This window comes from Rhipicephalus sanguineus, chromosome 2 (assembly GCF_013339695.2).
Source record: "Rhipicephalus sanguineus isolate Rsan-2018 chromosome 2, BIME_Rsan_1.4, whole genome shotgun sequence".
In the NCBI taxonomy this organism is placed as follows: Eukaryota; Metazoa; Arthropoda; class Arachnida; order Ixodida; family Ixodidae; genus Rhipicephalus; species Rhipicephalus sanguineus.
In genome coordinates, this window is record NC_051177.1 from 101,653,939 (window position 1) to 101,678,422 (window position 24,484).

Consider the following 24,484-nt stretch of genomic DNA (forward strand, 5'->3'; position numbering starts at 1 on the left):
CGTACATCGGTGGCGCCGATCACAACACGCGCCAGCCGCAGCCAGCCCAGGCCAGCCGCGGGAGCTAGACGTGACTGCAGCGCCACTAGTTCTCACGACCGCCACGCGGACCGCCTCTCCGGCGGAGCTTTTAAACTGAGTTTGTTCTAGTAACGTTGGCCGGCGGTGGGGATTGGTGCCGGTCGGCCCGCGCTCGTGATCTATTCAATGAGTATGAAACCGTCAAGCGCACAAAGACGGGAACAAGAAGACGACACACAGAGCGCTCTGTGTGTCGTCTTCTTGTTCCCGTCTTTGTGCGCTTAACGGTTTCATAATGTCAACGTACCAACTAGCTCGGACCCAGCCTCTATTTAATCAGCGCACGCTGATATGGTCCTTGCACTTAGGTACCCAGAATTCTTCCCGAAGTGCCCCCCCCCCCTCCTCTCCTGGCTACTGTCCCTTCAAGAAAAACCTTCCTCATTCGTTTCTGCAATGCCTGTTGCGTACGGAAACACTCTGCAAGCCCAGCAATGAAGGCTCACAACTCGCATTTCTCAATGGCATGGACTTGCTATATTGGTGACGTGACTTCCTGGCTGTTTGCGCGGCCATAATTTTGTGCTTTGCTTTTCTTGCTTATGGCGAACAGTGCGCCCAAACCGTTTGAGAAAGGGCATGGAAGTGTGCGGTTAGTATCGGCACAGGCAACGCGTGGTGGTCGCCAATCATCATCTGGCCGCAATGCGTGCGTATACTCACCAGGAAGAGACCCGCCAGCAGGAACAGGGAGACCAAGAAGATGGAGAAGTAGCCGGCGGCCAGCACGTACGCTGGGACGGGCAGCTGGACTGCGTGACAAAAATAACGCCGCATACAGGAACACGTACTAAGCGAACAGTGGTACGAATCATGCAGTGGTCACTGCTTCACGTCAGGGCACGTTGGTGCTTAAAAATGACGTGAAAGAACATGCATGCACGACCTCTGACCTGTTGTGTGTTACCGAATGTCACTGCTGAGTTCTGCTTCGTGATGACCTTGTAACGCGACATTCCAGTTGAGAGTAGCAGGAAGTTGCGCAGCTTTCGAAATCATGTAATTCGCAGAACGTATAACTGCTATTTTTTTGAAGTTATACAGAATGGGTGCCGCGGTTCAGGGAAGATGAGATGAGATACAGAGAGAGATGAGGCCAGAGGAGATGTGATGAAATGAAAAAAAAAATATATATATATAACCTGAAGGAATGAGATGGAGTGAATTGACGCAAGACATGCGTAGTGTAGATCTTTGAGGGATGTGTTCGCGCTTATGAGAACGCAAGATGGGCTAATGATAACGATGATAATGAACGCGACAATTCACTGCTCATTTGGCTAAATTGTCAGCTATGCGAACGAATTTCTGCAGACTGAATTCGCTCGCATAAGGTCTATTAATTTAGGTTCTGATATTAATTCTACGTTTCTATTCATTTTCATGACGAAATACCCCAGAAAAACCATCAATATTTATCTGTCCGCGTGTTTTTCCGGGGCTCGTCTCAGTTGCATCCGTACAGTATTTCGTGCCGGTCGACTTCGGCTGTCAGCCACTCTACAGCGTAAACGAGCTCTTTTGTATGCAAAATGTCAGCATAGACTCAAGCGCGAACACATCGAAGGTGTCAGTAACAAAGGGCTAAAAATAGCGGGCTCGAAAACGTGCGCTCATATATATATATATATATATATATATATATATATATATATATATATATATATATATATATATATATATATATAGCAGAAGCAAGGTGTTGACGCACAAGTGAAAAGAAGCTTTATTTGACGTTTCGGCCGTGGGCCCGGCCTTCGTCAGAATGAAACGAGGACACTGGAACGGTCACTTATATGCCAGCGGTCACATTGATTACACAGTGATACAATAGATACTTGCGGAAAACTAAATAATAAATAATAAACTAACAATGTCATCATAGTCGTAAGGCTCATGTCGCAATCACACACACGCAAGAAAAATAGAGAAGGAAAGAGGTATTGATAGCTGATGTCACCACTGAGGGAGAACAAACAAAAGAGAGAAGCGAAAACAAGGGCATATACAAATCAAAAAATGAAAAAATATATATATTTATATATATACATATATATATATATACACGTGCAAAGCAGGACCTACAATTACTATGAAAAAAAATATACATATATACACGCGTACATAAAAGATTACTTAAAGGACATGAATGCGCATGGCACGTTACGGGCGCAGGAACGTTAGAGTGCCGGGACTTTCATTAAGCCCAAAAGTGATAGTGTTGAATTTGTGGATGAGATATGATTCCCGAACTTCTCTGTCACGATGAGAGCTGAACCCTGATTCTAGAATTGTAGCTTTAATCTTGCTGAAGGAATGACCGGGAAGCGCAACGTGTTTTGATAAAGGTAGGTTAGGAAGGGAAGATGCGTGTGCCTTATGATTGTTGAAACGCAGCCGGAAGCTGGTTTCCGTTTGACCTATGTACTGCTTGTTACAAGCAGAACACTCCAGAAGATATATTACATTGGGCGTGTCACAGTCAAAGTTGCCCCTAATTTTGAGGCTGAAACCTGAGGCGGTGCTGTGAGCAGAAAGTGAGGTCGTCATATGTGCACATATTTTGCAGCGTGATTTCCCACAAGGGTGACAGCCTGAATGTACTGGTTTGGTAACTTTAGAAGATGTGACTATGTCCTGCAAATTTTTAGAGCGTCTGTAGACTACTCTTGGTGGAGTTGGGAATATCGTTCGGAGACGCTGACTTTGCATGAGGATATTATGATGTTTTTGTAGAATACAAGCTACTCCTGGTACGGAGGCCGAATGCGTAAGGACAAGGTTAGTTTCTTGTGTCGTGGAAGTCTTTTTTGGTGCCTCTAAAAGGGTTTTGCGCTCGACATCGTTAGCCTTTGCGAAAGCGTCGTCAACTAAACGAGCTGGGTACTTCTGTTTAATTAAAGATTCTCTCAAGGAAGTGCAGTTCTTGTGGTAGTCGGACTCATCTGTACATGTACGTTTGAAGCGAAGTGCCTGACTGTACGGGATGCTGGTTTTCCAGTGTTTTAAGTGACTGCTTTGAAAATGCAGATATTGTTGCCTGTCTGTAGGCTTCTTGAAAAGGGTGGTTGTTAGTCGGCCGTCCCGTAAATTTACAGTGATATCTAGGAAATCTGCGCGTTCTTCCGAGAACAAATGTGAAAAAGATATGGAATTGTGAACGTTGTTGAACGCTGCTATAAATGAAAGTAATGCATCTTCCCCGTGTTCCCAAATTAGGAAGATGTCATCGATGTATCGTTTATAAAAAAATGGTGTTAGTGCTTGGCTGCCCAAAAATTCTTTCTCCAGCACACCCATGAATATATTTGCGTAACTGGGGCCAATCTTCGTTCCCATAGATGTCCCGTTGACTTGTATGAAATGCTCATTGTTGAATTCAAAATTATTATATTGGAGAATTAATTTCAGTAATGTAGTTAACGTTGCGCCATCAATGGAGCGGTCAGAGCTGAAACGCTCATATTCCTGACGAACAGCTCGGATTCCATCCTCGTGGGGAATGTTAGTGTAAAGTGAACGCACATCTAGAGTAACCAAGAGGGATCCTTCAGGCACAGTCAAGTCAGCAATATCACGTAAGAAATGGCCAGAATCTTTGATGTAGGAGGAGAAAGTTTGCGGAATATCGCTAATGAGGTGATCAACAAAACAGGAAATCTTTTCAGTTACAGAACCTATAGCCGACACTATTGGTCTTCCGGGGTTGCCTGCCTTATGAATTTTTGGCAGCAGATAGAACCGTCCTGCTACAGGACTTAGCGGGAGCAAGAAAGACATGTCTTTGTCAGTTAATTTTTTATCTGCCACGAGTTGTTCGATTTCTCCTTTTATAATAGATTTAAATTCAGTGGTGGGGTCATGTTCCAAGCGTCTGTAGAAGGTATCGTCACGCAGCTGCCTGTAAGCCTCAGATATGTAGTCCTCTCGATTCATAAGCACAATCGCGCCTCCTTTGTCAGCTTGTTTGATGACAATATCTGCATTGTTGGCCAAGCTCTTTATTGCCTCACTTTCTTTAGCGGAAATGTTGCTCTTAAAAGGTTGCTGTTTTTTGTAAGTTTCAAGTAAATCGCGCTGTACCGCTTCTATATATAAATCTAGGCACCTGTCACGTTGAACTGGGGGCGTCCATCGCTTAGTAGAAAACGAAGGAGCATTATCGGACGTGGGCTTATTATGAAAAAATTCTCGTAGCCTCATGTTGCGGGCGAAGTTATCTACATCTTGTAGGAACTGAAATTCGTTATATCCCCCAGAGGCAGGGCAAAAATTAAGACCGCGTGATAATACAGATTTCTCTTGATCTGTCAAAGAATGGTTGGAAAGGTTTACTATGTTATGCTCCGGTGTCCGACAGGGGCCTTCCGACGTGGCCCGTGACGCGACAGTCGTTAGAGAGGACGGCACAGGCACATTATCACGCATAAGTTTGTTCATCTTAATCTTAGCAATCTCATCTTGCTTCTTTAGGCGATATGCCTCGAGTAGGACTATTTCTTCTGATGATAATTGTGATAGGGAACGCAACTGTCGCTCAGTGTTAGACAAAGATTTTGCAGAGTGCTCATAGTGATTTAGGACGATGCGGGTCAAGTCCAAGGACGCTTTTTTTAGTGCATCATCCCATTTTGCTTGGTTAGTGGGTGACAATTCAACGGCCGGATGATGTACAATCATGAGACCTTTAGGTGCCAATGATCCTGACAAGTAAACCTTCAACGTAGAAACATGCATTTCTGATCGTATCCTTTTTTCAACTACCTTTCTAGTGCGCAAAAAAAGGGCATTGCTGGAAGCGGAAAACGTACCATTGCTACGGACATGTAGTCATTCGGGCAGTGGCGTAATGGCCATGTCATCAGAGTTCCTGCACTGAACAGTTTGGCTGCCAAGGGGGCCAGAAGAATGAGCACTGGTAGGAGGAGCGGTGGACCAGGGTTCAGCTCTCATCGTGACAGAGAAGTTCGGGAATCATATCTCATCCACAAATTCAACACTATCACTTTTGGGCTTAATGAAAGTCCCGGCACTCTAACGTTCCTGCGCCCGTAACGTGCCATGCGCATTCATGTCCTTTAAGTAATCTTTTATGTACGCGTGTATATATGTATATTTTTTTTTCATAGTAATTGTAGGTCCTGCTTTGCACGTGTATATATATATATATGTATATATATAAATATATATATTTTTTCATTTTTTGATTTGTATATGCCCTTGTTTTCGCTTCTCTCTTGTTTGTTCTCCCTCAGTGGTGACATCAGCTATCAATACCTCTTTCCTTCTCTATTTTTCTTGCGTGTGTGTGATTGCGACATGAGCCTTACGACTATGATGACATTGTTAGTTTATTATTTATTATTTAGTTTTCCGCAAGTATCTATTGTATCACTGTGTAATCAATGTGACCGCTGGCATATAAGTGACCGTTCCAGTGTCCTCGTTTCATTCTGACGAAGGCCGGGCCCACGGCCGAAACGTCAAATAAAGCTTCTTTTCACTTGTGCGTCAACACCTTGCTTCTGCTATTACTCCCGGATCCGGCGACACCTTTCCTCGAATGTCTCACACTCTGGATTCCGGTCGACCCACAGTGAAAAGAATAGCATGGATGTTTCCAAGATGCCAGACTTCTACAATCATCCTGGGTGATTCCCAGACAAAGTATTTGCACCAACACTTCGATCCCGTCGTTCCCGGCACCCCTGCATTTGTCTCGGTGTGTGGCGCTGTCATTGACGACGTGCACAACCTGCTCGACTTCATCCCGGATACGGCACAGACTGTGATTATCCATGTCGGCACAAACGACCTAGCTTCCTCTTCAGGACACCTCGCCTTCGGCAAGTACCGTTCGCTACTACAGGCCGTGGCTAAACAGCATCCCAACGTCAGGCGCATTTACGTAAGCCTTATTCTTCCACGTTCTGAAAATCGTAGGAGAAGGTACCGGAATATGGCGTTCATTCGCCGTTGCAATAGAGAAGCGTGCCGCCTAAATTCCTTGCTCCGCAACTATTGCAGAAACTCCCGACAAGTGTTCTTCATTGATCACGGACTAGAATGGCTCCCCCCTAGCCGCGCACTATGCATGGATGGACTACACCCAAGTTTTGAAGGTGTCGCCTTAATCGCCAGCCATATTCGAAGGCTGTGCGGTCCTTTTCCTAGAAACGCGCCCTCTTCGTGGCGCGATTCCTCTTCGGTGAACGCCCCACCGAATGCGGACGGCACGTCCGAATGCCTGGTTCTGCCTCCCGTGACAGGTGCACACCCAACGCAAGGTCCTTCATTGCGGCCTCGAGTCAGCCCTATGCTACCTGCTTCTGCCCAGGCTGTCGACCATTCTTCCACTACGACGTCAGTGCCAACGGCTTCTTCCAGAGATTCCTCCGGTTCTCTGCTGAATTCTTCCCGCGCCTCGGGTGCTTCGCCACTTGTAGGTGCGCGTGTTTCGACCCGTAACTCCTCTTCGGTCTCTATCCCTTCAAGTTCTGGCCTTCCCGCCAGGATTGGCAAGCGAATGCGGCGTCCTTCTGACTCCGGTTCTTCAAGCCCCCCACCTGTCCGACCAAATCTGACCTCATCACCGCCAGGTTCCCTGCGGTCCACCGCTCCTCCTACCAGTGCTCATTCTTCTGGCCCCCTTGGCAGCCAAACTGTTCAGTGCAGGAACTCTGATGACATGGCCATTACGCCACTGCCCGAATGACTACATGTCCGTAGCAATGGTACGTTTTCCGCTTCCAGCAATGCCCTTTTTTGCGCACTAGAAAGGTAGTTGAAAAAAGGATACGATCAGAAATGCATGTTTCTACGTTGAAGGTTTACTTATCAGGATCATTGGCACCTAAAGGTCTCATGATTGTACATCATCCGGCCGTTGAATTGTCACCCACTAACCAAGCAAAATGGGATGATGCACTAAAAAAAGCGTCCTTGGACTTGACCCGCATCGTCCTAAATCACTATGAGCACTCTGCAAAATCTTTGTCTAACACTGAACGACAGTTGCGTTCCCTATCACAATTATCATCAGAAGAAATAGTCCTACTCGAGGCATATCGCCTAAAGAAGCAAGATGAGATTGCTAAGATTAAGATGAACAAACTTATGCGTGATAATGTGCCTGTGCCGTCCTCTCTAACGATTGTCGCGTCACGGGCCACGTCGGAAGGCCCCTGTCGGACACCGGAGCATAACATAGTAAACCTTTCCAACCATTCTTTGTCAGATCAAGAGAAATCTGTATTATCACGCGGTCTTAATTTTTGCCCTGCCTCTGGGGGATATAACGAATTTCAGTTCCTACAAGATGTAGATAACTTCGCCCGCAACATGAGGCTACGAGAATTTTTTCATAATAAGCCCACGTCCGATAATGCTCCTTCGTTTTCTAATAAGCGATGGACGCCCCCAGTTCAACGCGACAGGTGCCTAGATTTATATATAGAAGCGGTACAGCGCGATTTACTTGAAACTTACAAAAAACAGCAACCTTTTAAGAGCAACATTTCCGCTAAAGAAAGTGAGGCAATAAAGAGCTTGGCCAACAATGCAGATATTGTCATCAAACAAGCTGACAAAGGAGGCGCGATTGTGCTTATGAATCGAGAGGACTACATATCTGAGGCTTACAGGCAGCTGCGTGACGATACCTTCTACAGACGCTTGGAACATGACCCCACCACTGAATTTAAATCTGTTATAAAAGGAGAAATCGAACAACTCGTGGCAGATAAAAAATTAACTGACAAAGACATGTCTTTCTTGCTCCCGCTAAGTCCTGTAGCAGGACGGTTCTATCTGCTGCCAAAAATTCATAAGGCAGGCAACCCCGGAAGACCAATAGTGTCGGCTATAGGTTCTGTAACTGAAAAGATTTCCTGTTTTGTTGATCACCTCATTAGCGATATTCCGCAAACTTTCTCCTCCTACATCAAAGATTCTGGCCATTTCTTACGTGATATTGCTGACTTGACTGTGCCTGAAGGATCCCTCTTGGTTACTCTAGATGTGCGTTCACTTTACACTAACATTCCCCACGAGGATGGAATCCGAGCTGTTCGTCAGGAATATGAGCGTTTCAGCTCTGACCGCTCCATTGATGGCGCAACGTTAACTACATTACTGAAATTAATTCTCCAATATAATAATTTTGAATTCAACAATGAGCATTTCATACAAGTCAACGGGACATCTATGGGAACGAAGATTGGCCCCAGTTACGCAAATATATTCATGGGTGTGCTGGAGAAAGAATTTTTGGGCAGCCAAGCACTAACACCATTTTTTTATAAACGATACATCGATGACATCTTCCTAATTTGGGAACACGGGGAAGATGCATTACTTTCATTTATAGCAGCGTTCAACAACGTTCACAATTCCATATCTTTTTCACATTTGTTCTCGGAAGAACGCGCAGATTTCCTAGATATCACTGTAAATTTACGGGACGGCCGACTAACAACCACCCTTTTCAAGAAGCCTACAGACAGGCAACAATATCTGCATTTTCAAAGCAGTCACTTAAAACACTGGAAAACCAGCATCCCGTACAGTCAGGCACTTCGCTTCAAACGTACATGTACAGATGAGTCCGACTACCACAAGAACTGCACTTCCTTGAGAGAATCTTTAATTAAACAGAAGTACCCAGCTCGTTTAGTTGACGACGCTTTCGCAAAGGCTAACGATGTCGAGCGCAAAACCCTTTTAGAGGCACCAAAAAAGACTTCCACGACACAAGAAACTAACCTTGTCCTTACGCATTCGGCCTCCGTACCAGGAGTAGCTTGTATTCTACAAAAACATCATAATATCCTCATGCAAAGTCAGCGTCTCCGAACGATATTCCCAACTCCACCAAGAGTAGTCTACAGACGCTCTAAAAATTTGCAGGACATAGTCACATCTTCTAAAGTTACCAAACCAGTACATTCAGGCTGTCACCCTTGTGGGAAATCACGCTGCAAAATATGTGCACATATGACGACCTCACTTTCTGCTCACAGCACCGCCTCAGGTTTCAGCCTCAAAATTAGGGGCAACTTTGACTGTGACACGCCCAATGTAATATATCTTCTGGAGTGTTCTGCTTGTAACAAGCAGTACATAGGTCAAACGGAAACCAGCTTCCGGCTGCGTTTCAACAATCATAAGGCACACGCATCTTCCCTTCCTAACCTACCTTTATCAAAACACGTTGCGCTTCCCGGTCATTCCTTCAGCAAGATTAAAGCTACAATTCTAGAATCAGGGTTCAGCTCTCATCGTGACAGAGAAGTTCGGGAATCATATCTCATCCACAAATTCAACACTATCACTTTTGGGCTTAATGAAAGTCCCGGCACTCTAACGTTCCTGCGCCCGTAACGTGCCATGCGCATTCATGTCCTTTAAGTAATCTTTTATGTACGCGTGTATATATATATATTTTTTTTCATAGTAATTGTAGGTCCTGCTTTGCACGTGTACATATGTATATGTACATATATATAAATATATATATTTTTTCATTTTTTGATTGTATATGCCCTTGTTTTCGCTTCTCTCTTGTTTGTTCTCCCTCAGTGGTGACATCAGCTATCAATACCTCTTTCCTTCTCTATTTTTCTTGCGTGTGTGTGATTGCGACATGAGCCTTACGACTATGATGACATTGTTAGTTTATTATTTATTATTTAGTTTTCCGCAAGTATCTATTGTATCACTGTGTAATCAATGTGACCGCTGGCATATAAGTGACCGTTCCAGTGTCCTCGTTTCATTCTGACGAAGGCCGGGCCCACGGCCGAAACGTCAAATAAAGCTTCTTTTCACTTGTGCGTCAACACCTTGCTTCTGCTATTACTCCCGGATCCGGCGACACCTTTCCTCGAATATATATATATATATATATATATATATATATATATATATATACATATATATATATATATATATATATATATATATATATATATATATATATATATATATATATATATATATATATATATATAATTTCTTGTTTTCCTCGTACTCTCACGTAATTGCGTCTATGTGTTCCAATTAACTTTTACTTTGAGCTGTACATGCTCGCATAGGCGTGAGCACAGCTACCCCCCCCCCCTTAATCGTCTAAAAGGGGGGGGGGGGGTCAAGTGAGCCCATATCTTTACTCAGGCGGGCCTATCCCGTCACTGTTTCATGTGCAGGGTTATGGAAATGCAGGTTTTTCACGATAGTGGCGCTCGAGGACTCCTGACGTTGCATTGCAAGAATGGCTTACTTCTCACCTTTACTCTGGGAAAACCAGGGACCAAAGGGAGGCCGTTGTAAGCGGCACGTGATTGCTCCATTTTCATTTTTGCGTGCATTGCAAAGCTTCTTTTCCTTCGGACTCGTCCAAACAAGGGCCGGGGGGGTGTCTGCGGTGATATTTGCCCCCCCCCCCCCTCCTCCCTAATGGAGAAACCCTGCACACGCGTATGCGTGCTCGCGATTGCATTAAAACTGATTACGAGTACGAGCCCATACATGCTCGCGATTGCATGTAAGCTGATCACGAGCGCAATGTATATCAACTCTTTCTGCGCGCGTATCGTAGGAAATACCACGCAGTGAGTATCATTGACAGGCATTGGCGTAGCCAGGGTGAGGGTTTTTCAATTTTGCATGTGTGTATATATATACACGAACACGTACAAACGCACGCACGAACATACAACATTTCTGGCTATACGGTATACTGATGACAGAGAACAGTTCTCGCCGTCGCTCGCTCCGTTCAGAACGCGGTGCCTTTCAGCGTTAAAGCGCAACGTGACTCCGATGAGTCCGATCGATGCACGGTGACCACGACTGCTTCGCAGGGCGGCCCCGCGCTGACCCCATCTGAGCATCGCTCGCCGCCCGCTCCGTCGTTTCTGACCCGGCTACACTGTATACAACCCAGCGAGTGCGTGCGTCATTTCAGAAGCGGCGCCTATGTAGGCCTTCGAACCGCTCAGCGAGTTTCCGAGGCCGCTCAACTTCGCGATCCATTAGATATTCAAGAGCCCCAGATGAGGAGCGCGTTACACTATGTATCAATGCCGAAGCGATTTCAACGCCTTTCAAGAATGGAAATACTGAATGCACGTAAATTTGTGCGTTCAATCATTTGTGTCGGGTGTTACAAGTGTTTTGAATTCGGAATTACAGAGCGGTAGGATAGTCGAATGTGCCATATCTATCTATTTTGTTAAGTTTTCAAGCGTGCTATAGAGCGCTTTGTTTTTTTGTTTTGTTTGTTTTTTGTGACGTCACATGCCCGTGTTCGCTTGTAAGGTGTTACATTATACAGAAAGATACAGAGAAGTGTAGCACAAGGGTTCTTAGGTGGGCTAGTTGGTTCAAGAACATTATGGCAGAACAATGCAAAATACGGGACAGTGAAACACACCGGACACAGCGCTTTATCACAGCGCGCACAAGTTTAGGAAATAAGGGACGTGACAAGCAGAGACAAAGAGCGCTGACTTCTAAACGGCTCGTACGTGCTTTAAAAAATTAACCTTAAAAATGGAATATTACCACCTCGCCTAGCTTCACCCCTTATACAAGCAACTTTTTTTTTCATCTACCTCAACATTCTCATTTTGGCGTGAATTTTTATCACAGCGAGCTCTTCCTTCCTGTAATCAATCCTGCCGACGGCTGCAACGACTTCCCAACCACGGGGTGCCTCAATAACAACGGGGGAAAATGAGCACATCCACGCAGCTTGCTTACGTGCGTACAACGTAGGTCCGTTAAGAAATCTGTTCCCAGCTAACGCAATCCGCGCCTCACTTTATGCGGGAATGATGTCCTTTTTGAAGTCAGCTCCGAAAGATGCCGGCGCTTTTTTGTGCGCGCTCAGCGACCTCGCTTCGGTGCACGCAACTGTCGCTCCGCGAAGCGCGCGGGCGTCTCTTTCTGAGCGCGTGCGCGGCGGCCCTTTGACGCTCTCCAAGAAGCTACACAAGAGCGTCGTAGCTCAACAGGTTCGGGGCTAACTGCGAAGGCCCACATCGTGATGCGGGAGGCAGTAGAGAAAGGAGCCCGTTATTAAACGCGGCATACCGTGGCACGACCCTTGCGCCCGATACCCTTCCCCACGCACGCCACCTCCATCTTTCTTTCTTTCTTTCTTTCTTTCTTTCTTTCTTTCTTTCTTTCTTTCTTTCTTTCTTTCTTTCTTTCTTTCTTTCTTTCTTTCTTTCTTTCTTTCTTTCTTTCTTTCTTTCTTTCTTTCTTTCTCTTTGAATCACTGCACCACATACGAGCGCTAGCTAGCCATCGTAACCCCGCGCAACAACCCGTGCATTAGCCGATCTGGGCTGGCCAGTTTTCGCGGCCGCTCGCAAGCCCCTGTGTCAAGGCGGCGCATGCATGCAGCTGCCACTGGCGCGTAGAAAATGCGAGCGCACGTCAGCGGGCGCGCGTTCGTTGCGTAGTTTCTTTGACCAAGACGTGCTAGTCGCGAGTAAACGAAATAGAAGTAAAAAAAGTCGTGGCCTGATCGTTGTTAGCACTAAGTTGTATTTTGTAAAGACACACAGGTGAGAACGATAACATAGCCAAGGTGTCGCTATCTCAAGCGAGACGTTTGCCGTTATTGCAGGTATTTTAGCTAGCATCACTATTTAACGTTCTCGCCGTCTCATCACAAAGATTCGTTCGATGCGCACGCGTTGCATTCCTTCATTATCATCAGCCTATTTTTATGTCCACTCCAGAATGAAGGCTTCTTGCCGCATTATCTCCAATCCCCCTTGTCCTGCGCTAACGGATTCCACATGCCTGCAAGTTTACTTCATCGCAACAAACTCACTGCCGTCCTCGACTGCTCTTCCATCCCCTCCTTTGGCATAAATTCTCTAACAGACCACCGGCTATCTGCCCTATATATACGCATTACATGAGCTTCCCAGCTCCATAGACAACCATTCAGGACTGCAGGCCGATCCTGTTCTTACTCTCTACAGCAGGGTTGACTCGGCGCGACAAGGTCCTGTCGTGACACAGGGCTGATGTGGCGAATTCCATGAAGAGCTCCTTCCCCGTTGTGTGCTGAGTGCAATGAAGTTGGGGATAATGGACCACTACATCTGGTCCTGTAAGCGCTATTGCCCCATAAAGGGAGAGAATCGTGGAAAATGTGAAGAAAATAGGGTTTCAACACGATTGCAGCGAATAGATTGTGTTTCCGGAAGGTGCGCGGGTGATTCGCAAGGAAGTGGCTGGTATTCTTATACGTTTCCTACGAGAGACAGGTTTTAGTGATGTATATATGGTGAGGCATACTGCATGGAAAGAGTCGCTCAGGCGGAGCAATTGCCGACCAGGTCTGCCAAGCTGACCCCGCCTGTGGCAACAACACCACCACCACCACTTCCCAGCTCCATATTCCCTCTTAAAGTACTGACACAAAATTTTGCGGCCGAGATAGACTGCGGGATCGATTCCCGTGAACGTGCGTATATCATCTGCAAAATATCAACAGCGAATTAGCTGGGAAGGTATTTTAAATTAATTTTGAAGTTTGCGTGAGCGATCGACACCCTGACGCCCTCAAAGGTGACCCTCGGTGACCCCCTCTACTTCCCTCACGTGACGACGCTGTAACAAGTTATGACGACGTCATAACCGCCATTGTTTTTGCCGCATTCGCTCCAGTAGCCTACAGGCAGAGACAGACGGTACGATTTTCCTTCCGATGCGACGTCCGACGCGGCGGTGCAGCAGCCAGAATGGTGGCTGTCAGATGCTATGAAATGTCACCACTCCGGCTGCCGCACCGCCGCGTCGGCCGTCGCATCGCATGGAAAATCGTACCGTCTGTCTCGGCCTTACTTCTCGTCGGCTGCTCGCGAACCGCGCGGAAGTGCATCACAGTTCTGTGTGCTGACGTGATCAAGCGCTGCACCCGCTAGGTGGTGATAGTTGGACCCGGAGGATTGTCGCTTTCGAAACCGAAACTGACAGTGGTCGGTAATGAGGAGCCTGTAATTAATTATCTGTCGCGCGCTGCAGCAAACGATCGATGTGCCGTGTTATGAACAGGCCCCCAGCAACACACTGCAGCAAAAAATAAATAAATAGTGAAAAAAAACGCGACGCCAAAATGTCTGTGTCAGTACTCCTTTAATGCCAGGTTTTGGTAACACCGTTCGTTCTCTGTAATCCACATAGCTATCTTCCCGTCTCTTAACGTTAGGCCTAACATTTTTCGTTCCATCTCTCGCTGCGCGGTCCTTAACTTCTGTCTCTCTTACGTAATACAAAAAGCGGGTGATCTATATAACTCGACGCTTTGAATGGTTGTTCGAGCGCCGAGCATTGCTCAGCATGCTACCATAGACGTATATATACTGCAAGGAGGAGCAGGTGTACATCGCGCGACTGTACAGGACGAAGCAGCGACAACAATTAGCTTGCGTCATGCAGATGCATCCGCTCATGCCGCTTGTAGTCGGAGGGACACAAGTTCATACATGACGTGCGCATTCTCTTGCTCTACCATGCCCATACGCCAACACCGGATTCGGCGCTGCATAAATACGCATAATAAGCCATACCGATCCACGGACGACTAATGGAAGATCGGTTTTATATATGCACTGTATAGATGACGACAGCCACATGGGCGTCATTCGTTTAGGTAATATGTATCTTGCAGGCCCTGCGTGTGTGAATATATTAATGTAGAAAAAACGAGGCAAATATAAAAAAAAATATATCCAACTCACCATTGTTCTCTATGATCCACCACAGCTCCATTATGAAGGCGCCCAGGTAGACAATCTGAAAACAACAAAAACAAAAAACGCAAGATATATAAGTTGGTTCACATACGCATTGCAACAGCTGCTGCGTTGAGTTTCTCAACGCTTACATATGCACTGTGCACGCAAAGCCCACAAGGCCTCAGCAACATCAGGACAAAGGCTTATTACCTGGCGACATCGAGCCAACGTCAGCCGAAAATATTTTATATCCTCCAAATTTATTAATTTTAACAATACGCGAAAACTTCTGCCACTCTCCCATCGAGCTTCCTTCTGTATCAAGCATTGTAGTTTTTTTTTGACAGATCGCAAGTTATCGGCTCTGCCGTCTACATACGTGTCATGTAACCTAACCAACTCGAACGTATTTTGTCGCCCGATGAATCCGTAAAGCTGAAACAATTCCAGCATGTGCGTATCTTTATACCTTCATGCAGTACATAAGCACAGCCATACCCAGCTATACAGCTTTTTGCTTTGAATTGTCCAGAGCAGATTGGCGAAGCGCTAGCTATTTATATGTGAAAAGCTCAGCCTATAGTATTTAAGACTGAAGCAGGTTCTTTATCATGCACGCTTATGCCATCAGTTCGCGCAGTATAGAGCAACATTAATTGAATATGCCTTGATGGCACAAATTCGCTGGCGGAAATTCGATTCTATGAGACAACGCAGACTCCCGATGATGCTGGTCTCAAAAACTGACACTGATTTGGCTTGCGGGCTTTTTTCTTTCTTTGGCCTGTACGGTTGGTAATTTTATTTATTTACAACGGTCGCCGCAATGGCAGCATCTTTGATTGTACGCGCACTCTCTTACAAAAATACTCCCAATGTACGCACTGGAATTCTTTAAAGTCGGCTTTTCCTTGCAAGCACCTTTACTGCGGAGAAGCGTCCTTCAACGAACAAGGGAACATGAAGTGACGGGTTCTCAGAAAAACGGCGAGACTCTCGTTTTCAGGGTTCTAGACTTACAACCCACAGTATTTTGCCACATTTGGTGCCTCTGCTTCGCATTATGCACACTACTGATAATAATAATTATCATAATAACGCGTTTTCCACCCATGAAATCACCTCTAAATACGGCTAATTGCGAAGAAAGGCCGCTTTCGCTTATGAAAAGCTCTGTTAATTCATACACGTGCACAGTATTTCCACCTGTGTTTTGAGCTTCACGTTGATCACGTCTCTGCTACAACGATAATTTAAATTCGTGCAGGTTAACCACGCACCCAGTAATTCCGCCTGATGAGGTGCATCGTGATATGCATCAGTCGCTTTCACGATGCCCCCTTCCATTATCACTATCTGTGCTTACTCGATGTTTATAACATGCTTTCACGTACTCTCGGGAACAACGCGGTCGAATTAAATTCTTTCGCGCAGTCGTTTTCTTTTTACACAAAGTATTCTCGACTGGAATAATATTTCTGATGATTTGCATTTGTTTGAAGAAGCGCCTATTTGATGTGAGTAATCTTACATCGATAGCGAACACCTTGAGGCCGGCCTTTCTCGACGCAACATTGCATCATGTACTTATCGTACCATTGTCTCGAGTAATATCACGGCACTCACGAACAAACCATAATGAACATACATTAAAGAAGGCAGATGGTCTGTAGGTCAATCTGGGCTCATGATTTCTGTCCGACATTACAGGCCGAACTTGCAGATAAGGTCGAGGTGCTGCCCTTGAAAATGTTCCTGAGCCAGCCTTCCTCCTCGCTAAAGTCGAGTTCGAGAATCATTGCCCATTCCGCTCGAGTCGAGAATCACCGCACAAAGCGGCGCACCGACCGCCTATATACGACCACGCGAACTGCAACGCGGTACAAACGGCGGTTCGAACTGGATCAGCCGGTCGGCCTCGTGCGTGCCTCCTTTGAGCCGCAAATATTTGCCCACGGGCGTTATCGGCACAATGGGGCGCCGATCACTTCCGGCCCCCTCGGCATTAGCCGCGGGTTCAGGGGACCACAACCCGCCGGTTCACGACGCCGCTGCGGATATCCGGCATGTAGCCCGCTGCTCCGTCTATTTTTTCGCTATTTCGGCTTAAAGCCAATGACACTGGGACTATTCTGCAAGCGTTGTTCGCCGTGGCTATACAGCGGTTATACGGCGCTTGGCTGCTGACCCGAAAGTCGCGGTTTCGATTCCGGCCGCGACGCTAGCATTTTCGACGGAGTCGAAATGTCAGAGGCGCGTGCACTGTGCGATGTCTGTGCACTTTGAAGAACAATAGATGGTCAAAATTTTCGGATCCCTCCACTACGACGTGCCTCGTAATCATATGGTTTTGGTACGTAAAACCGCAGATATTATTATAACTATTCTGCAAGCGTTCCCGAGAGCCCGAGCGCAGGTCGCCCGAATCAGAGTTTACACGGTGGAACAACATAACTCGCGCGGATCACGGGCCTTTGCGAAGTAATTGCTTTGCCCTCACTGAATGGTGAACGTCATTAGGGCAAGCGTGCGACGTTCACCATTCAGTGAGGACCGCAACGGAGCCGCTTTTTTTTATAAGGCAATCTCGATTCCCTCGCTTCGTGCTATTGCTACTCCCTTTCGATCGTCCTTGTATTGTCCTGCGTATAAAGGAGACGAACGCACGAAGAAGTGAAAGTAAAGGCAGATTGTTTTCTATTTCAGAATTCTATAACCATGTGCAGCTCCGCACTTCTTAAAATAGTTACAGTATATAGGCGTATAGGTAACACACATGGAAGGTCGGCTCGCCAGATGTCAAAACATGGAAGTCGGGAAGTGCAACCCCACAGATATAAAGGAGAATGAAACTGTTCATGAGGTCATAGATAACGTCCCGCGAATGTGAGATAATAACTCATCACTTGCAAAGATTAGCCAGTATCGTGTAATACAATGAAGAGCGCTCAGTAATAAGCAACGAGTGAACTTCTTCGAAATAATGAGTAATCTGGTGAAAATAGGACTGAAATTTACGAATGTTTCAGTCGAGACAGAGCAACGTAATCAGCGGACCCAATATGGCGCGAATTTTAAAAAGCAAACTCGGCACCCTTGTTCTTTCACACGCTATTATATCAGTTCGCTTTTCAGAGGGAAGCTTCTACAGAAATCCAGACTGATTCAGTCAATGGATGGGTGATGGGACGTATGAATGGATGGATAGACGTACCGAAAGACGGACGGACCGATGACACCACCCGCTCGGATATTATTATTTTTGGCTTTCAACTTAACTTTAACTCTGCGTCTTACAAAACTGTTTCCACACGGAACCAACCCTCAGCCATGGTGCAGTGGCGTCGGCAAAAATTTGTTTCGGGGGAGGCCCTTGATCCGACGTGGGGTCCGGGCAGGTAAGTGTGGTCGAGTGTCATTATGTGCTCTCTATCCCATGGCAGAAAAAAAAAATTCGGGGGGGGGGGGGGGGGGGGGGGAGCACGGGCCCGGTGTGCCACCCAGTGGCTACGCCACTGCCACGGTGTGCTACTGACGAGTGATTTATCAGATAACGTTTGCAATGTAACTGGGTAGAGTTACGGCGTACGCTCCAGAGGGGGCGAACAATCCACGGCCGCATATTTTTCGCTGCCGCCATAAGTGAAACAGACGCAGTAACTTCACTGCCGCAGGACACAACGCGCCATCTGGTTTGGCGAACGTTAAACGAGGCCGAACGTTCAGCGGGAACCAACGCAACCTCAGTGCGCCGGCAACAGGTGGAAGAGCGGCTGGCCGGATGGGAGAGAATGGAAGAGAGGAGGTTACTGAAAACCGGGCAGTGGAAGAGAGATAGAAAGAGAGGGTAGGCAAGCAAGGTAGGGGGCACAATGGCACAATCCGCGCATTTCTCATTCAGAGAAAGAGTGACAGAAAAGAGAGAGAGAGGAAAAAATGCGGAGCAACCGTTTTCCTCTTCCGCCGACAGATGGGAGCTGCGGTCGGCCTCGTTTCATAAGGCTGCCGTTACGCTGAACGTTGTTGTGTTGTTGGTCGCTGCTGCAAAACGCGGTGGGTGAGGGGCACGTCTATGGCTCTGTGTAGGTTCTTCCCACCTGGCAGGCAACGCGAGGCAACAGCCCTGCATCGCTGCAGTAACCCCTGAAGGCGGCGCGCGTTCCAGTGGTTCCGCGCTATCGGGCGACCTCGACTTATCCTCTTGCAAATCTCGGACCTCAAACCGCTCCATCCACGGTCGGCGGGACACACCAGAAAGGAAGCCAAAAACACAGAGAAAAAACACTCTTAGAAGGAAAGCTTTTTTTTTTCTTTCGCGACAGAAGCGGTCGACCGCAAGGACTCAGCGGCCCGCGAAAATACACTGCCTAACCCGCCACCTTGTGCGCGCGTACGAGTGCGTGTGCGTGCGTGCGTGCGTGTGTGTGTGTGTGTGTGTGTGTGTGTGTGTGTGTGTGTGTGTGTGTGTGTGTGTGTGTGTGTGTGTGTGTGTGTGTGTGTGTGTGTGTGTGTGTGTGTGTGTGTTTACACAGTCGTGCGCACAGCCCCCCTTCCCCAATACCTAGTCTTTTCAGTGGGTACTGATCGTAAGGAGGGAGTGGGCGGAGCGATTACGTCACGATTCACACTGCCTAATGCCTCGAGTCATCATTGTCCGTTGTTGCGGCGTGCGGAACTAAAGTGTTCCGGTCGCACGTGAAAAGTTTCTCTTGACGAATCGTCGATTTAAGAGCAGGGGAGGGCCAGCCCTCTACAAGCTCGCGTGAGTGCGTGCGCCACGCAATCCGCGCGGTTTAACTGCGCGCGCACGGTTCAAATGGGCCAAGGGTACGCGCGGGCGGTGCGAGACACTTTGAAAACGGTGTGCGCGAGTGCGAAAATGCAAACACGCACGCAGATTGGTGTCCACTTTGAAGCCAACACTCTAAAGAATGACTTGCTGGCTTGCGTGGAGAGCGTGCTTCTGATGGCCGGCCCGCTGAGGTCGAAGGAAAAAGTGTCATACGAGACGTGATTATTTCCCCCCTTGATTATACCAATCAGTTAGTTCGTAAACTATCTATTTTTAAGCGTATTTATATCATAAAACAATTTCATCTCTAAAACAAGGTGCCGCCCGTTTCATGGCCGACTCCCCGAGGTGGGTTGCGCCAGGATAAGTAACAACCAACCAACCAACATGCGCGACATTCCGCTGTCTCGGCTGTCAACGGCTGAGACAGCGTGAGCACTTGAAAAAGATGGCTGATCCCTCCGTCATAGGAATCGGAATAACAAGAAAGGAAAGCGTGCCCTTACAGAGGTAACTGAATGTTTACTGTACATTAATATAAGAGAGTTTGCACAATGTATATTGATGTCTGGCAGCTATAGCACCGTTTAACGTGGATGCACCCACTTTGATGATTGGTGGTACATCTCCATCCCGACGACTAACGTCCGTGTTAAATGACTAAACAAACCCTTGTGGTAGCTGTAGTAGTTAACGGTGAAAGCGTAATCAGAGAACGAGGTGTGATAGCCAGAAGAGCGTCGCATATTGGACGCAGAACTTGGTCGCCAACCCGCAGAACACCACGGCCGGACTAGAGGGAAACGCAAAGCGCGTCGTGCCGCCCCCCGGCCGCGATTTTTCTCGGGGCGAGCGCGTGAGCGGAGAACGCGGTGTAACAGCCAGCTGAGGCAAGCGCGCGTCGCAGAGCTATTTTTGGTTTGAATGAGCGTGATGCTATGAGCGAGGCCGACGCTTTCACGACGCTTGGGCTAAGATCGCCACCTCGCGGTGTGTTAAGGCATTGACAAAATTGAACTTCTATTGAAAACGCGCCGAATGGGACGGACGTGTAACGCGTTGCAGGTGCTAATCGCGGAGGCCACAGTAATGACGAATTACTTTACTTTTCCGCTCCCAGAGGTCAACACCACCTAGCCGACCGGGAGAGTGGTAGATATAAAAGGCGCGTTTGTAAAGCCCCTAGAGTCTGTGACCGTGGCGCAGGGGATAGCGTGCCCGGCATATGTGTTTGCGGACCGAGCGGTCGTGGGTTCGATGCCCGTTGACGAACTTTTTTTCTTTGCCATCTGATCGTGTAAACTTTTTCGACGTCATTTCCGTGACGGCAATACGTCACTGAAGTATTGGTGGACCCCGGCATAAAACACTTTCGTGTGAAAATGTCGTACTGGACGTCGAGCATTTGCCTAAGGCGACTAGAAGGCGAAAACCTACTCTTTTTTTGTCAGTCGATAGTATTGATTTTTACTAGTGATGTTAGTATTAATTAAGTAGCTGTATTAATTTACTCCGCCTACGCATCTTTACTCATTGTGGGCATGCATGTTTTTCAACGCTGGTTTCTTCTCGCAGGCATTCGCGCCGCGCACATTTGGCAGCTGCGTCATACGGAACATCGATACAGCGTTGTAAAAGAGCACGAGAAGGGAAGCCTGGACTAGCTGGTGATAGTTCACTTTTGAGCAGCTTACAGCGCTAAACGGACGAGGACGAAGTTCATCGCTCGTGTCGTTACCTCCTTTGAACCTCGTCCCCGTCGTCGCTGTAAGCTGTACAAAAATAAAGGAGCACGACGTGAACTGACAGCTCTACTTTTACGTACGATAAATTCGCTAAGCACGTCAGTCAAGCAAGTCGAGCTTATCGGTCATCGTTTCTCAATTTTCCTGACAGATGAACGAGAGACATTGCCTTGGCAGCATGCCTTAGGACACCTGTCATTAATCAAGCTCTTTCTAATTTATTCTGAGGTCCTTTCCTGTATGTCCGTAGGAGGCCCTAACCAGTGATTTTTATGTCGATGTCTCCAATACACCCATTTCTCGGTGGATCCACGGTGGGAGTCATTGAGTTCTATGAGCCATCGTACCACCATTTTGTTGTGCGTGTTTCGGCTGAGTTTTCCCGCCTCTCCCACTCCCTCTCCAGGGTCAGCGCCTGAACATAAAGACATCGAAAGTTAACTTTCAAATAGACAACGTAGGCATAATTCGAACCGATGCTGAATGCGTTTAGACCTGAAGAAAGGTAAACAAAAGAAATTTAGGCAATGACGGCTGTTAATATTAAATAATTAAATGTATAAGAGTTGCCCTTCATGGAGTACAAGAATGTATACCAATAAACTTTGCCCTCGATCTTCCCTCTCGCGATGCCGTTGGAACGTAAGTGAGCAGTTCAAGTCCATTCAACGGGACGAGGAAAATCAAAGGTTTAGTAGCTCGCACGGCATAAGCATTCGACATCGTAGACAAAAATAGACAATTACCGTTATTTAGTTTTTAAACGACCAGAGGAAAACAAAGTTCACAAACAGGCTGCAGCGCCAGGTGCGCAGTATATAATGCACTGGGAATATGACGATGTCACTCGGCGACCTTATTATTGCCCCACTTTTTCCCTGCACAAACGTGGCGTTTTGCTGTACGGTTGCGAACAACTACAGTACACAAAGGTCGGCCCGCGGGGTCTTCACTCACTTTTGAGACAACGGCCGCTCGCTCCTTCAATTCATCTAGCAGTTGTGGTAAGAACAAAGGGGCCCACCGCTTCTATTCGCCCCTCCATGAGTGTTCGTATACTGTGCGCAGAGGTCGTTGACCACACCAGGCCTCGCGTCAACGCACTGTGTGAAGCCAGGCCACGCGATTCCCAGTTTGCTCGTCAAACGGCAGACATGCGCGCGCACGTCGTAAACGGGCCACTTATCGCTCCTTCCTTAGTGGGCAGCGCCTATGTACCGCTAAGCGTATACGGCCTCCTATTTGTCATCGCGTAGAGAAGGCGACAGTTATAAGCGCGACTTCGCGGCAATTATAGTGTCCTCGCGGTGTCGCTAGTGCGCGCCCGACCGTTTGGGGGCAGCACGAGCTGTCCATCACGCCGGCTGACGAGAGAATAGCGTGGTCCTTGTGGCAGCTCAAAGTGTGAAGTATTATCGGTGCACTAGTGGTCCCCGATGGCTCGGCGTACGCGGGAACTGGTTTTTGCGTGGGTAGACGTTCGATGTTCGTATACTATAGAGTATAACGAATGTTAAGGTTACAAGTGTACACTTCTGTTTGAAATAAATCATTTGTTGAAAGTTAGAGCTCGGGTTGCGTCCTCCTTTTTTCATAGTAGCCCTTTCCAAGCACTTTGCATATATATTTGTTACTGCGCTTGCTGCACGCTTGATATATGCGACACGTTGGATGAATATAATTACATGTCCTGCAATGTGAGTTATACCGCGTTCGTGCACTTGAAAAAGCTCGTATTATGACTTTTGATTGTCTTTATCTTTCTTTTTAAACTTTTGACACGGCAGCGCTGCCATGCTAAGCTGTTTTAGTTGCTGCTATACCATAATATAATGGCACCAACACATCCACCACCGTCTTTACTTCTCGTTGTGACGAAACCGTTTCTCCGTTTTTCCCCTCATGACAAAACAGGCAGTTTTTGTCATGGGAAAACCAGAATGAACGACGCGGAGCATCGCTGTCAAGAAAACCACGTAGAAATTAGCATGCAGCGTATAAAACAGAAGCGGAACGAGCTAAGGTGAGGAAGGGAAGAGGAGAAAAGAAAACATAAATAACTGGAGCTGTGCACGGAAAAGGGCCGCCATTCATGAAGGCCCAACTCGCTCAACGAAGCGGTACACCGCAGCTTACGGTAATGTGGTCACGCCTCCACATAGTGTGCAAGCGCTTGCTTTTCTTTCCTCCGGGCCGCGAGAAGAGCTCATGGCCGTCGTGCATGAGTTACGTTGCCAAAGGAGGACGGCCACACGCGAAGAATAAGAAGAAACACAAGGGTTATTCGAATGAATCCTCTGCCCGTCTTCCGCTTGCTATATAGTCTCCCGGTGAGGGAACACTTGTTGCAACAAAGCCGACGGAAATCAGACGTTCGAAGGAAGCGCTGTTGCTCCGTGGACGTCAACTCTTGAGGATGAACGCTGCGTGCAGAGTGGGGATGCGTTATTTCATAACATCTCAGTGGGTGGCGCCGCTTGCTTTAGCTTTACGATCAGAACGAACAGGATGTGCGACTCTTTGTTACAGCCCAGTTTCAAAGCGGGTGCCAATAAAAAGCATAACCTTGCTTCAGGGTGCTCGTATGCCCTCTTCGGAGCAGAGGAAGAGAAGGTCACACTCAAACACTCTTGCTTGCTTCTTTGCTCGCTCGCAGCCTTGCAGTGTATGAAGGCTCCAGATTTGATTGATTGATTGATTGATTGATTGATTGATTGATTGATTGATTGATTGATTGATTGATTGATTGATTGATTGATTGATTGATTGATTGATTGATTGATTGATTGATTGTAGTTCTTAACGTTACAATGCAACACGATGGCTATGTGAGAATCCGCAGTTGATTACTTCGACCACGCGTGATTCTCCCAAGGTGCTCCCAATGTCGCCATATAGACGAGCGCTTTCGCATTTATATCTAGCATTAGAATACGGTAAATGCAGCAGGAAATTGAACGACTACCTGGTGCCTGGCAGCAACACAAAGCCAGTGAGCCATATATAATAGGTCGCCACGCTCTAGTCTAAACAGTGACAGTACTCAAATATGGAATCAACCGAACTGATACAATGCAAAAGGGTTAAGGGTCGATAAATCTCGT

At 47.1% G+C, this 24,484-nt stretch overlaps 1 protein-coding gene and 1 long non-coding RNA gene across 3 annotated transcripts in view; one reads left to right on the forward strand and one right to left on the reverse strand.

Moving 5' to 3' along the window:
* Positions 1 to 24,484, forward strand: part of LOC119383472 (uncharacterized) — a 99,264-nt gene that overhangs the window by 59,964 nt on the left and 14,816 nt on the right. Inside the window, exon 2 of the long non-coding RNA XR_005181671.2 lies at positions 21,211 to 21,302. This is a non-coding gene — a long non-coding RNA (uncharacterized LOC119383472). The remainder of the gene's footprint in view (positions 1 to 21,210; positions 21,303 to 24,484) is intronic.
* Positions 1 to 24,484, reverse strand: part of LOC119383471 (uncharacterized) — a 108,368-nt gene that overhangs the window by 22,736 nt on the left and 61,148 nt on the right. For both annotated transcript variants that reach the window (XM_037651602.2, XM_037651601.2), the window contains exons 2-3: positions 14,847 to 14,901; positions 745 to 833 (exon numbers count right to left, since the gene is read on the reverse strand). In XM_037651602.2, the coding sequence (XP_037507530.1) occupies positions 745 to 833; positions 14,847 to 14,901 (144 nt within the window). The remainder of the gene's footprint in view (positions 1 to 744; positions 834 to 14,846; positions 14,902 to 24,484) is intronic.